Here is a 13,517-nt window from a genome sequence, read left to right as displayed (position 1 = left end):
ATATTTAATTTTAGAAATTCATTAGTATTTTCATTTTTGTTTATTTTATTAAATTGAAATACAATTATATTGGTTCTGTGCATTTTAATTTAAATTAAGTTTACTATGTAAACTTTTTAAAATTTAGTAAAAGGTAATTTTTTAGTTAAATAAATAGTTAATATATTTTTAAAAATATTTGTAAATTTATTTTTATTTTTATGGTCGTTTATTTTCTCGTTTGGATAATATATTTTTCTTACTGGCAGCACCAGGCGATCTCCTGCCTTTTCGTTCGAGCCGCCGCCATGACGGGCTTCTCCAACAAGGTATGCGTCTTAAACGACGACTTGCAGTTGCTTGTTTGGGCTTGTAATATGCGAAATATTGTCGCGAGAGCCTAGATTTTTGATTTTACGGTCATATGGTGCCCGGAGCGACCATTTTTTGCACCACGTGGCTGCCGGTCGGTGAGCGTCGCTTGATATCGGGAACACCATTATTCTTTCGTTTACGCTCTTTTAGGTTTATAGTATTGGCGATATGTTATTTGAGATCACAATACACCCTAATAACGCGTATGACCGGTGGAAGTTAATGTTATGTTTTTGAGGTTATGACGCTGACATATTTGATGTACGTCACTATTGGATTGGCTTTTTATGTATATTTTAGATAATAATTACTTATATGTATTATTATTCGTTTCAGGCGCTGCTAATCGATGGCCGCGGCCACCTTTTGGGTCGGCTCTCTGCCACAATTGCGAAAGCTTTATTAGAAGGATCCAGAATAGTCGTTGTTCGTTGCGAGCAGCTTAACATTTCTGGAAACCTCTTCAGGTAACATTCGTAAATTACATTTTTTTTGTATTAAAATGATGATTATTCTTGGGTAATTTGCGACTGACTATTCGCTGCAGATAATACAATGTAACTGATTTCAATTTTCTATTTCTTACATATTATTGTGAGTAATGTATCTAATTGAAAATTAATTAAATTAATCTTTCAGGAATAAACTTAAGTTTATGTCATTCCTCCGCAAGAGATGTAACGTCAACCCTGCCCGTGGACCGTTCCATTACAGGGCTCCATCCAAGATCTTGTGGAAGACGATCAGAGGTAAGGTCTTATATTGATATACTCGATACGGTTAAAAACGATGATTATCCAAATTTACCTACATTATTTGATTGAAAATGAAATTAAAAACATGTTTATATGAGTTGAGTTAGAATCTAACGATACTATCGATGCTATATTATGATTTTTTAAAAAAATATGTATGTTTAGGCATGTTGCCACATAAGACGGAACGCGGAAAGGCAGCCCTCAGAAGATTGAAGACCTACGAAGGCTGCCCTCCCCCGTATGATAGCCGTCGTCGTCTTGTAGTACCTGGAGCTCTCCGCATTTTGTGCTTGAAGCCCGGCAGGAAGGTAATATCAAATCATATATTTAAATATTCATTTATGATATACAATGATGCTTTCTTTTGGGTAATTTGCGACTGAATTATTAATTTGTTGATAATTTATTTATCTGAGCTTTATATTATATTATACATATACATAATAATAAGAATATCTAATAAATAAATTTATTTATTTTCAGTACTGTCACGTTGGACGTCTATCACATGAAGTCGGCTGGAAATATCGGGACGTCCTCAGGACTTTGGAGAGCAAACGCCGTGTAAAGACTACCAAGGCTGTTTTATTACACAAGAAATTGAAGGTTTGTTTTGCTATTGTTTTTATCATTTTTAACAATTGTATTACATGATTATTTTTATTTTTACCTACATTATTTGATGTGGCTGTGATATGTCTTATATATAAATGAGGCTAATATATCATATATGAATACTAATTTTTGAAAAACCTAACTTGGATTTAATTATGATTATAATCATTTCAGAAATTGACGAGGGAAGCCTCCAAGAAGATCGAGAAAAACGCTGCTCCATACAATGCCGTCATCCAATCGTATGGATACAATTAAATGTTTTTAATTAATATTATATAATAAAAATTGGTTTAATTAACCAACAAAATATATTTTATTTGTACTCCTTATATTTCCATGTCCCTTGAAATATCTCAATTCAAATGTATTGTAAGAGAATTAGGAATTTTGTGGATGTAAGAGGAGCTATAAATACATATTGAAATAGTGCGCAGTAAAAGTAGCCAAGTTATAATTATAATGAAAGTTGAATAATTCAGGAAGCATACAATAAAATAAGCAATACAATTTTATCAGTGTTACAAAAAATAGAACCAAATTAAATCAGTTGCATGTGGATTAAAGAATGTGTGGAAGTGTTCAAGATACGGTTGTTTATTTCCAATATGCATTTTGATACACTAAAGTTGGCCATGGTGCTTGTTACATACAGTTGGATTTGAATTTTTATACTTGTAATTTAAAGGAAAGTTGATCTGAGTTCATTTTATTGGTGTATATTAAATTAAAATATTTCTATAGAATAAAAGAAGGGCGTACATCACGTCTAAAATGCACTATTCAGCATAGCAGATACTTGTAGGTGAGTGTAGACTGACATTTTGTTCATTGCGCTTTTAACGTGCATTGCTACGAGTTTTTTCTCGTGGGCAATTCGTCAATTTCTATAAGTGCTTATGATCTCAAATAACATATATAAGTGCTTATACCTAGCTGATGGTAGCCATAAATTTATTTATTTAACTAATTGTTTATACACTAAATAAGTATAATCAAAATATAACATAATATGAAAAAAATATGTGGGGTCTCTTTATTTATTTATTATGGCCAAAACTAGGCGGCACTTTGGTAACATTGACACGACTTCGGCAGAGGGCAGCACATATTTTTGGCGGAACTCGAAGGGAGTTTAACTCTTTGTGCCTCGTCCGCCGATCACTCTTCCATATCATCATTAAATATGCAACTAAATTATATGCATTCAATAAATAATGCTCCAGCGGCCCAATCTATATTTATTGCTACTCGTCACCGCTCGTCAATTTCAAAAAAATAGTTCTGGGTTTTCTTAAGACGTTTTTTATTCTATCTCGCTAAGATTATACTTCGAAAAATTCACGTCAAGGGCAAAAGGCAAAAATTCACGTCAAAAGCAATAAAATTGTTTCAGAGCGCTGACACAATTTTATTGCTTTTAACGTGAATTTTTGACTTCTGAGAAGGGATACTTGTTTTTTGCGCTTTCCTATTGGCCAAAATTCTGTATAGATATGCCTCACTTGATTCTCACTTATTGTAAGTCGTAATATTGTTATAAAAAGTCTTAATAAAATGTTTGATAACCGAGCGTTTCCACTGCGACGGCACGATTTTATTGCTTTTGACGTGGATTCTAAATAAGGACGCTCTTTTGAATTTGGATAGAAAAATGCATAGCATTTAATAAAACCATGAATCCTAATGAAATGGAAATTTAAAAAAAAACCAGCACTGAATGGACAACTTTTGCCCCCCCCCCCTGGAAAAAGCTGAAACGTCCCTGTTCATGACATTCTCAAATATTTTTTCTATGAAATAAGTTTTATTGTAAATAAATTTGTCTCTAATCTAATTTTTCAATAGATTTATGAAAGTGGATAACATTTTTTCCTTCTGAAAAAATGTTATCCACTTTCAAAAAAAATATATATAAAAAAGTCAAAACGTGTGCCGTTTACATTGTTTCATTGAGTACATTTAACTTGTTCTTTTCTTGTTATTTGTACATCTACTAATCGTTTCGAATAATGCGAGTTCATTTGAAAGAACACACGAAACTAACTAATTTTCAACAATTTTGGTTAACATGTTCTTACATTGAGATATTTGTAATCTTGACCTTTAGGATTAAATATTAGCTACCAATTTATTTAGTATATTAATTAGTACACGCGATTCCATACCTTTTAATGTATGCACGCTTCAATAAATTTTAGGTATAATTAAATGAATTCGTGTTTAACATTTAATATTGGAGCCATTAATATAAATTACGGTTAATTATAGAGGTGTTAAATGTCGAAGATAAACAACAATCATGAAATTCAGCTCTGTATGTAAATTTCGAATGATAATTATTGAGTTCAACTTGGATCTGGTACAAAAGTCAACGAAAGCTTTTATGTTAGGGGAAGCTCCTTATTTGGAATAATTTAAGCGTGTACAGTTTTTCAAGGGATATAAAACTATTGTATATGTAATACGTGAATTGTACCGATTTATTTATTGGACCCTTAAATTTTATCTCTTCTTATTTTTCATGTCTCCTTGAAAATGTTTATAGCTATAATTGATCAAAATATGTATGTTCAAATATTGCACCATCAATTCGCGTACATGACGCAATAAAAATATTTAAATTAAACTCGTTTGCACAAATAAATGTCCTATATTTATAAATTTTAAAATATGATTATCATTGCTGCCTTCTCACGAGCAAGTAGAACGAGATTATAAACGCATGTGATAATGAAATTGGCGTTAAATAAAATTATGTTTCAATGTGCATTTGGATTCATATCACATTTTTTATTTATTATGTTGGATAGTTAGTTATATAATAACATCGCCTATTTCGCACTATCGAAATTTGACACAAAGGCAATTATTTGTATCAAACCCATAATAATTATTAACCACTGTATAAATCGATCTATTATAATAACTATAGTTTTGAGGGCAATTATGGAAATAGTTCTTATCTTTTGACAGGTTCAAAAAATTTCCAAACGGTTCTCCTACTTATATCATTAAAATTATTTTTTTGTAACTTATTTTTATAAACATAATACATCTAACAAAACTCTCTATGAGCCGATCGAATCACGCGAGCGTTGCGTTTTAGAATCGGGTAAAAAAGTTCACATAATTTGTTGTTGTTTCGAATTTTCGAAGCCATTATATGTAATCAATGATAAAAAATACGTCGGGTTTTAAAATGGGGGAGAGATAATGAGGGAAACTTGCTTGCTTTGTATAAAATCTATTTTTTTTAATTTGTAAATAAATTAGATTGAAGAAATGAAACGGAAGATATATTGTCTAGTATTATAGTCGGGAGAAATTTACCCTTCGCTTCAAAGAACTGCTCTTTTGCGATCAACATTTAGGGTGCGATGGAAGGGCGTGCCCTGTGAATATTTTATGTTTTCCTTTTGAATATAGTTCTGTTTATTTCCGTTCCATATGAACGCTATTATTAATCTAGAGAAAAATATATGTAACATAAAATATCATATAATATTTTCTTGATGAGATTTTAAAATAAATTTATTATAGCAATGCTTTTCTCAGTAAAACATATTGTAAGATAAGATAGTTTATTTAAAACAGTAATATTTGTATTTTTGAATTGCATATACAGTGAAACCTATGATTGCGAGTAACTTGGTTTACGAGTGTTTCGAAATACCAGCAAATTTTATTTTGATAAACGAGTGACGTCTTACAATACGAGCAGTACGTATTGCAGCAGCTTTAAAAATCGCAGAAATTATGAGTGGTCAGAAAAAAACCATGAAACTAAACTCAGTGCTCTTGTCTACAAAAGTTGTAAAAGAAAGAATTTCTATTTTATCAGAAAATGTGAAGGAACGAGTTTTTCATTTAATAAATGAGAATAAATGTTTTGCTTTTTCTTGTAATTGGTGTTTTGAAATCAAGGAAAAATTATCGTCCGCAATTCACCGCCAGCAATTAATCGCTAGCAGTTTACCGCCACGCCTTGTCAATTGATTACATAAACAATTAAAAGGCTACTATGAATTTTATTAATCCCTCAATATTTATCCCTCAAAGAATATCTAAAAAACAGTCTCAAATTTATTCCGAAAATCTTTTTAAAAACATGTCATTTCAGTGATATCATATCAGAATACATTTTCACCGGTAGATATATATTTTTACCAGTGAAAATATAATTTATCTGGCATGTGCTAATGTCTTTTGAATCCTCATTATCCAAACATTTTTTTACCCCATTTGGGGTAATTTACCCTAGTTCGCCGACCCGTGTTCTAGATGAAACGACATCTGCGAAAAATCTTTCAAGATGCTCTGCTTTGTTATGAAGAACGTTTCATTTTGATGATCCGTCAGTTATTCGTGTCTTCTATAACACCTTTGTTCGCGGCATTCTTGAATCGGGATCTATAATTTGGAATTCACGAGTACTCCATCTGAATCAAAAATATTCCAGAAAAGATTCTTGATATACCTTTATATGAGGACATTTGGTTATTATCCGTTCTTTTATTTTAGAAACGTTAGCGTACGATTCAACTGACTTCTGTATGAACTTTTTCGAGGAATTCTAGTTTTGGTTGCCGGAAGATTTTTAAGTCACGATCGCGTCCATCTACTGATGATCGTAATTGCCAAGAAGTCTGCACTCGCCATCTCGCCTATGGCTATCGTCAACCAGATCCTTAATACGCTGGCATTGTACATTGATTTATTTAATGTCAGCTTTGAAGAGATTGGCTGGTTCGTATCATTTCGTTCAAATATATTATATTTATTTTTCTTTTATTTTTGTTGCTATGGATTATTTTTAACCTACGTCATGCCGTACTGTATTTTGTTATGTTGCTATGGTTTTAATTTAAATAAATAAATAAACGTAGTCGCTGAATATTAATATTAAATTTCAGAGCACCTTCCTTTATGGCCAATCTCTATTCGAGGAAAACTCTATTGACCTCAACTAAAAGTTATACCTGTGTTGATTATCCAGTGAACCGGAGTGGCAAGAGGTACCTGTTATAATTTCGGTCGAAAATTGTACAAATATAATTGTGTGCTTAGAGAGAAGGGAACACACACGGTGGGCGTAACGGAGGTGGCCAATGGCGGTCGACGCCATTATTTCTCTCACCACAAATATACGCTTTTAATTTTTTTTCAATGTTAACACGCTATGGTCACTCGGCGAAGGCGGTATTATACGACGAATGCGAAGAAAGTGCCTATTTAAATTATACAATTATACATTTTAAAGGCCAAGAAAAAAATATTAAACGCACTTCTTGGAAATGTTTCGATGAAAGGTGGTGATTTTGGCAAGTTTCCATTGTATTTAATTATTATGATATATATTAAAGAAAGTAATTGTATATGAACTTTAGCTGAGACAATGTTTGATTGAAACACGAGTTTAATATTATGTTATGTTTTAGATTGCACTTTAAGAATTACAAATGAGATTTTCATAAGCCAAGAAAATAAAGCGGAAAAAATCTGATGACATTTTAAAATCAAGTTTGATGTAATCATCAGGTAAATGTACAATATACATATATACCAAAAATGTTTAACGCTATAGAATAACTCACAAAGTTTATTTTTCTGTTCGTCTGTTTTAATAAAATTAGGCAAATAAAACACTCTAGTGATATGATTTTTGAAGTTCTGCTTAACAAATAGAATAATACAACTAATAATATAAGCACCATGAGAAAGGACTTCAAGTTTATTTATACCTTGCTTCATAATCCATTGGCTAGGCGTCTAGTGAGTATGTTGGATTAAATTATATTTCATAGTTCAACTCATTTCAATTTTAAAGGATCAATTGTGCAATATGTGGTCACGTATTTTTGTGCATTAGAATTGGTACTTTGAGGAGTGTGTCCAATTGCTATGAAAAACGCTTTCTGTTGTTGTAAATTAATTACTGTAATGCTAAAACGTAATTACAAAATCAGATTTGTTAGGCAAATTGAAAACAGTCGATCAAACGTTTTCACTTTGTATTGTAAATCAGAATTATTACGAACACTTCCACAAATGCTTTATTGTTACAAAATTTAAACAAAAACAGTCTGTTCCATTCTCAACTTTCGCAGCATTTTACAAATAAGTTGAAAATTATTTGTAGGATATCGGGTAAACATGCTACTATTTTAATTATAAAACGCAATATTTTTAAACCGGAACGCTTCGTTTTACTTTCATCCCTAGTTGAACTCGAATTTTACTATAACATTTTTTTTAAAACTATAACAAATATATATGGTTTAAAATTTAAATTATGAAATTTAAGAAACAAATCTTGATTCATGACAGTTGCACCACGTTTTTTTACCGATTGACAAGATAATAGAACAATATCAAAAAGTTAGTAATTATCGAGTTAAATTAACAGCTATAATAAAAACTCACCTTTAATATTAGTAGTCGTATTATTCTGCTGAGGAATTTGTTAGGTGTAATGGCATTGATCACATTATATTATTAAAGCAACGATCTAGATCGCCACATTTATTATAAATGTATTTGTTAACTGAAACTCAATAATTTATAGTTTTTAAAATTTTTGCTTTAATTATCAATTAACTTTACATTTACAATGGTAATCAATAAGTTATAAAGACAATCGCTGTTTAATAATAATTGGTTATAGAGATGAATACATATTTTCATGGATCATTCAAAACACTTACTATTATACAATTAAGTATTTAAGGATACGATATATTTGGCAAAAGCTGGATGTAAAAGTTTCCTATTTATCTATTTACTAAAAAAATAAATAATGGAAAATATAAGGTATTTACATTTAGGTTGTAATAATGATACAAGTTATTTAAAATTAATTAAAACATATATCTCGAATTGCGCTTTGATTGTATGTCTGAAGTATTGTTATAATAATAAAAATAGATAAAATAAAGAAGCGAGTAGTGTTGTGTAAACCATAAAAATGTTTAATGCATCTAAAACATTAAAAGCCATCGCTGTGGTATTTGATAAAAACCCCAGTTATAAATAATTAATTGTCGGTCTCTCATTGTCGTGAGGTACCGCAGCTAGTACATAATTAATATTTTTATAGTAAATTCATACTTATTTTATTATATTTAAGCAAAAATGATTGTTTTACTAAAAATTGTAGATAATTTATATCACGAATTTAACCAAATATTATTTTTTCTATTTAAACATTAATTAAAAAATAATATTAAATCAAATTAAATTATATCCGGGATTATAATTAATTTTATTGCTAAACAGCAATTAAAATACACTTTTTATAGAAACGGCTAACTCAAACGTTATTATTAACGCCCCCTCATATATTTTCCGCTGTTGGATATTGCCTGACTGTACATGCACTTTATCAACGTTTTCAGAACACGTTACATTATTTCCATTGTATATTTTTATTTTAAAACACACTTTAATATGTACCATACAAAACCTTCTACGATAGATAGTATTTCTGTCAAAATTTACATAACAAATCCACAAATTCAATAATCTTCATATTATACCTAATAAGTTTAAAAAAAAATTCAAATTGCTTTTCTGTGTCTGTGTCGATTCAGCGTTAGCTCCGCTGGATGAAAGTTCAATGTCGAGTTCTTACGTATTATAATTTGAAAGCAAAGCAAAAGTTCTAATAGAAGTGAAAGTACGAGTAATACTTCTGAAGTGATTTTTATATGTCAGTGCTTTGGCTTATATACGATCAAAAAAGTAGGAGGTGGTTCAGTATACATAAAATCATGTTCCTGCATTATTTTTAGCTTTGTTTTGGGGTTTCCAGCATATTATATTTCCCAGTGGTCAACCACCCTTATTTTTCTCGTTTTCTTAGACAATTATGGTAATTTAGAGTATATTTATGTAAACGGTCGGTTATTTTGTAAGATTATATATATATATATATATGTCGTTTAGAATAAATATCCTTTTAGCGTTGTTTACTTGGTTGTCCAAAAACTAATACATCGACTTTTGCTACTTTGACTCTGACGTCATCATTAAAAAATAATTAGTTACAATTTTAATGGGATGTATTTTTTTATTTTCATGCTAAAAGGCAATTAAAGAGTTAATTATGCCGGAAATGCATTGCCTAATATTTCTTTTAGCTAGGCCGCTAGAACGCAGTTTTTTGCACGTGAATTGGACAAATATACTGTATAAGTTAATTGCAATGCGACGATTATGGGTTGTCACTACACTTCAAATCAAAAATAGGGCATAAAATGCAAATAATATCTAAGAACAATCAATCGAGCGTAATGGATAAAAAAACATACGTAAGGTGTCATCTTTGAGTGTTATTTTTGTCATTTTTCTGTGAAATCTTTTATAAATGGACAATTTTCTTTGTGATATATTTGTTTGAGTTCTTTCTAACCATGTTGCATTTAATATACTTGTGAAAGTTGGGATTTTCATCGTTTGACATATTTGTTGGTCGAAGGAGTATATTCTTAAGAAATGCATTTAGTTACACATAGAATTCAGCAACTTTACAGCAAATTCTGTTAAAAACTGAATAAAATCTTTAGTCTTAATAGTCGCCAGATCTAATCGCTCTTTATTAATATTTATGCGAATATTTTAAACAGGTCATGATGCTGGATTGCATTGCTGACTGTGAAGGAAATTTAAAACTACTTATTGTGTTACATATTGGTTACAATGTAAAAAAATATTCTTTATGAATTAAAAGCAAATCGTGTTATCAGTTAAATATATTTAAATGCATATATGTATTAGATATTGTAATTTTAATTATGGTTTTTATGTATTATTTTTATGGATTGATCCAGTTCTTCAATGCTAGATAACAGGTTACTTAATTTTTGGTGACGAGAATTGGTTCACACATACATTCAAGACTTATTGAAGATATTGTCATTTTAAAAAGAGGGCAAAAAGGGCTACTTATTCGCCTGCCCTAAAGGCACGTCGCCGTTTGGCAATTATTTTAAGCCGGAGCGCACTTCCCTCTCACCTGCCCATCTTTAATTCAAACTGGTTTTTAATTGCGATCGTAACTTTCTCATGCAATTTTATAATTATGAATTATATTTACTCTCTGGGTGCATTCTTATTTACGTACACGTATTATACCAATCGTATGCAACGAGGGTATGTGTTTATAAGCAAAGTGAAGCAATTATGTGCTTATCTATTCCCGCGGACGTACATCGCGAAATTCAATTAAGGAAGCTCTATTGTGCCTTATCTAATACGTACGTTTCTTAATTTGACAATTGTTTATTAATTGTAGTATAATATAATTTAAGTGGCAATTATACGTAAGCAACAATGTCGCAAATATTAATATTTATATTTTATTTTAAGCCGCATAAGCGTTCATTACAAGTAAAGCTCATTACGTATAAATAATATTTTAATATTTATTGCATGATACGTTGCTTTCCCCATTTGGAATGTGGAGAATAAAATCTATGTATTTGGATTTTAGATTCCGATTTTTAAATATATATTTTAATCTAAAATACTGTTTTAGTTTAAGATATTAACTGACGTACATACATCAAAGCTTTTTTTAACAATTAATTATTATTGTAAAAATATCGTTAAAAGTCTCTGGAATTTGGGTTGAAAAAAATGCACCTAACTTAAATGTATATATTCAGTTTCTGCGTTACATATTCCTTAGTCTTAGAACTGTATTTTATGAGTCATTTGAAAATAATAATAAAATATAATATTGCAATAAATAATTTGATCAATTTTGAATAAATTTTGACTAAACTTGAATTTATAACTGACGTATTTATGTTATTAATAAATAGCATAAAGAGCAGAGGGCATAGGTTGGAACTCAAGGACCCCCCCAGAGGGGTGATGTACTTTCGTCAATCGACCGTCATAGGTTACAAACTGTCTACGATCGCTCGAGTTAAATCATCTGAGCAAACGAAAATTTTGGCAAAAAGTTAAAAAAACACCAGTGCAAAGTTGCTTTTTTCATAATTATTGTTAGATGTTTGCTTTGTACACTTTCTCTTAAGAAAAGCTCGTAGTGCAAAATTGGCCCACAATAGAACACATGTATATTAACAACCATATTAATTTATCTAGCCATAGTTTATTAATCTGCGCAACGCTAACTACGCAGCTAGAAAAATATCGAACAAAAAAAAACATTAGTAAGTCTCAAGCTTTACTCAATTGTCAAATGCATCTTCATTTGATATTTTTTTTAACCCTTTCTACCTTTAGTTAGTGCAAAAAGCGCAACGATGCGCACTCGATTATTTTTTTGGTTCAGATCGAATTAAAGCGTTTTGCGATTGGCACGGGAGATAGTGTCCCGTGTGTGAAGTTATTGCGCGATTATATGCAAATACAGCAATTAAACATTTATGCAATAAACGCGTTATTAATATCGCTTCCCGGCTGAAGATCGCGGGTTCGATTTCGATAAAAGAAGGTTCTCTTTTTTGCCCGGAACAATGAATGGTTCGCACGGTTCCCTTTCGATCATTAGTGTCATCGCCGTTACGAAACGGTTATACACTTATTATGCAATTGATTATAAATAATTTAATAAAAAAATAAATAGATATTCATAGCTAAAATAAATATCAATTTAATTGCTGATATTATTTACCAAAAAAACTATACGTATATTGTAATGATGAATAATGGTTTTTGACACCATAAAGTTAATCAATCATTTTACAATATTTTTTACCCTAATTATTTTGAATAGGTTCATCAGTGATAACGAATGACCTATTCATTTATTTTTTAATATAATGATTATTCTTGGTATTTGTCATAAATAGATTTTTTAGCTAATAATATATTTAATTCCTTGAGCTTTTCTTTCGATGATTAGGTGAAATAATTGGTATTTTTCAGATTGACGCATTACATGATTTTTTTTTTTTTTTATTAATTCTCAATTTTTTTTTGCGATATTACTTTTTCATGTTTCAATTTGTCCACCCATTATCTGTACATCCATTTTTAAGGGTTCTAGACCCTTAATAGCCTTCTTTAAAAGTGTTTGTGTTTCTACTCCGTATTGAAGGACAAAAAACACGTATCATCTTACCATTATTATTATTAAAAAACGCAAATCTTATCCGATAATAACTTTCTTAAATGCGGTAAATGTTGTCCTGGCTTTTTCGATCCAGCGTTTTGTCACTAGTGTGCGGTCACAGTTTCGTCAAGAGCGTAACTCAATTTTGTTACCAATAACTCCATCTACAAAGTAGGTCAAGTTATCTACTTTGTATTTGTAAACGCTCTTAAGATAATAAATAAAAATAAATATACGTTTAATTTTAGACTGTATATTTTACCGGCTTCTGTTACTTCACTAATGAGCGTTTTAACCCTTTTTAACTATAAATTATGAGCACAGTATCTTCAGAAATACGCAGAGTTATATGTTTAGCAGTGTTTTTATAAAAAAAGATTTTCTTAATATATATTTAAAATAATTGCGATAGTATACAACTAGCCATTCTGATTTCTCTGAAAAATATATTTTCATTTCTCGAGAAATTCTCAAATTTCTCAAGAATTCTCGAAAATTTTTGATGAGTGAAAAAATGTGTGTAGCACAGTTAAGTATTGCAGATACAGTATTATATATTATAACACTTTAAAAACACATGCCACCTAAAGTACAATCAAACATCTTCGTTATATTTTTTGCTAAAAAAATTTCGTGGAAAAAATTCCTCTCAATTTATGCTGATGTTGGTTTAATCGTCAAGGTTTGAAATATGCACTTAT

General features: G+C 30.2%; 1 protein-coding gene across 1 annotated transcript; it reads left to right on the top strand.

The window, feature by feature from the left end:
• The first annotated feature begins 222 nt into the window (after positions 1-222).
• Positions 223-2,037, top strand: RpL13A (ribosomal protein L13A). The gene is made up of 6 exons (XM_088182373.1): positions 223-308; positions 691-821; positions 994-1,103; positions 1,275-1,420; positions 1,596-1,718; positions 1,902-2,037. The coding sequence occupies exons 1-6, from the start codon at positions 288-290 to the stop codon at positions 1,983-1,985; spliced, it is 615 nt and encodes a 204-aa protein (XP_088038499.1). The 5' UTR covers positions 223-287; the 3' UTR covers positions 1,986-2,037.
• The last annotated feature ends 11,480 nt before the right edge of the window (positions 2,038-13,517 follow it).

This window comes from Plectrocnemia conspersa, unplaced genomic scaffold (genome assembly GCF_051122295.1).
Source record: "Plectrocnemia conspersa isolate PC_06_02 unplaced genomic scaffold, ASM5112229v1 ptg000003l, whole genome shotgun sequence".
Classification (NCBI taxonomy): Eukaryota; Metazoa; Arthropoda; class Insecta; order Trichoptera; family Polycentropodidae; genus Plectrocnemia; species Plectrocnemia conspersa.
Note: the sequence above shows the minus strand (reverse complement) of the source record. Positions and strands in the feature narration are given on the sequence as shown.

Excerpts from the sequence above, each read along its gene's own strand:
- RpL13A (XM_088182373.1), top strand. The coding sequence starts at position 288 with ATGACGGGCTTCTCCAACAAG. Across the intron at positions 1,104-1,274 it reads CTTGTGGAAGACGATCAGAG|GCATGTTGCCACATAAGACG; the intron begins GTAAGGTCTTAT and ends ATGTATGTTTAG. Across the intron at positions 1,421-1,595 it reads GCTTGAAGCCCGGCAGGAAG|TACTGTCACGTTGGACGTCT; the intron begins GTAATATCAAAT and ends ATTTATTTTCAG.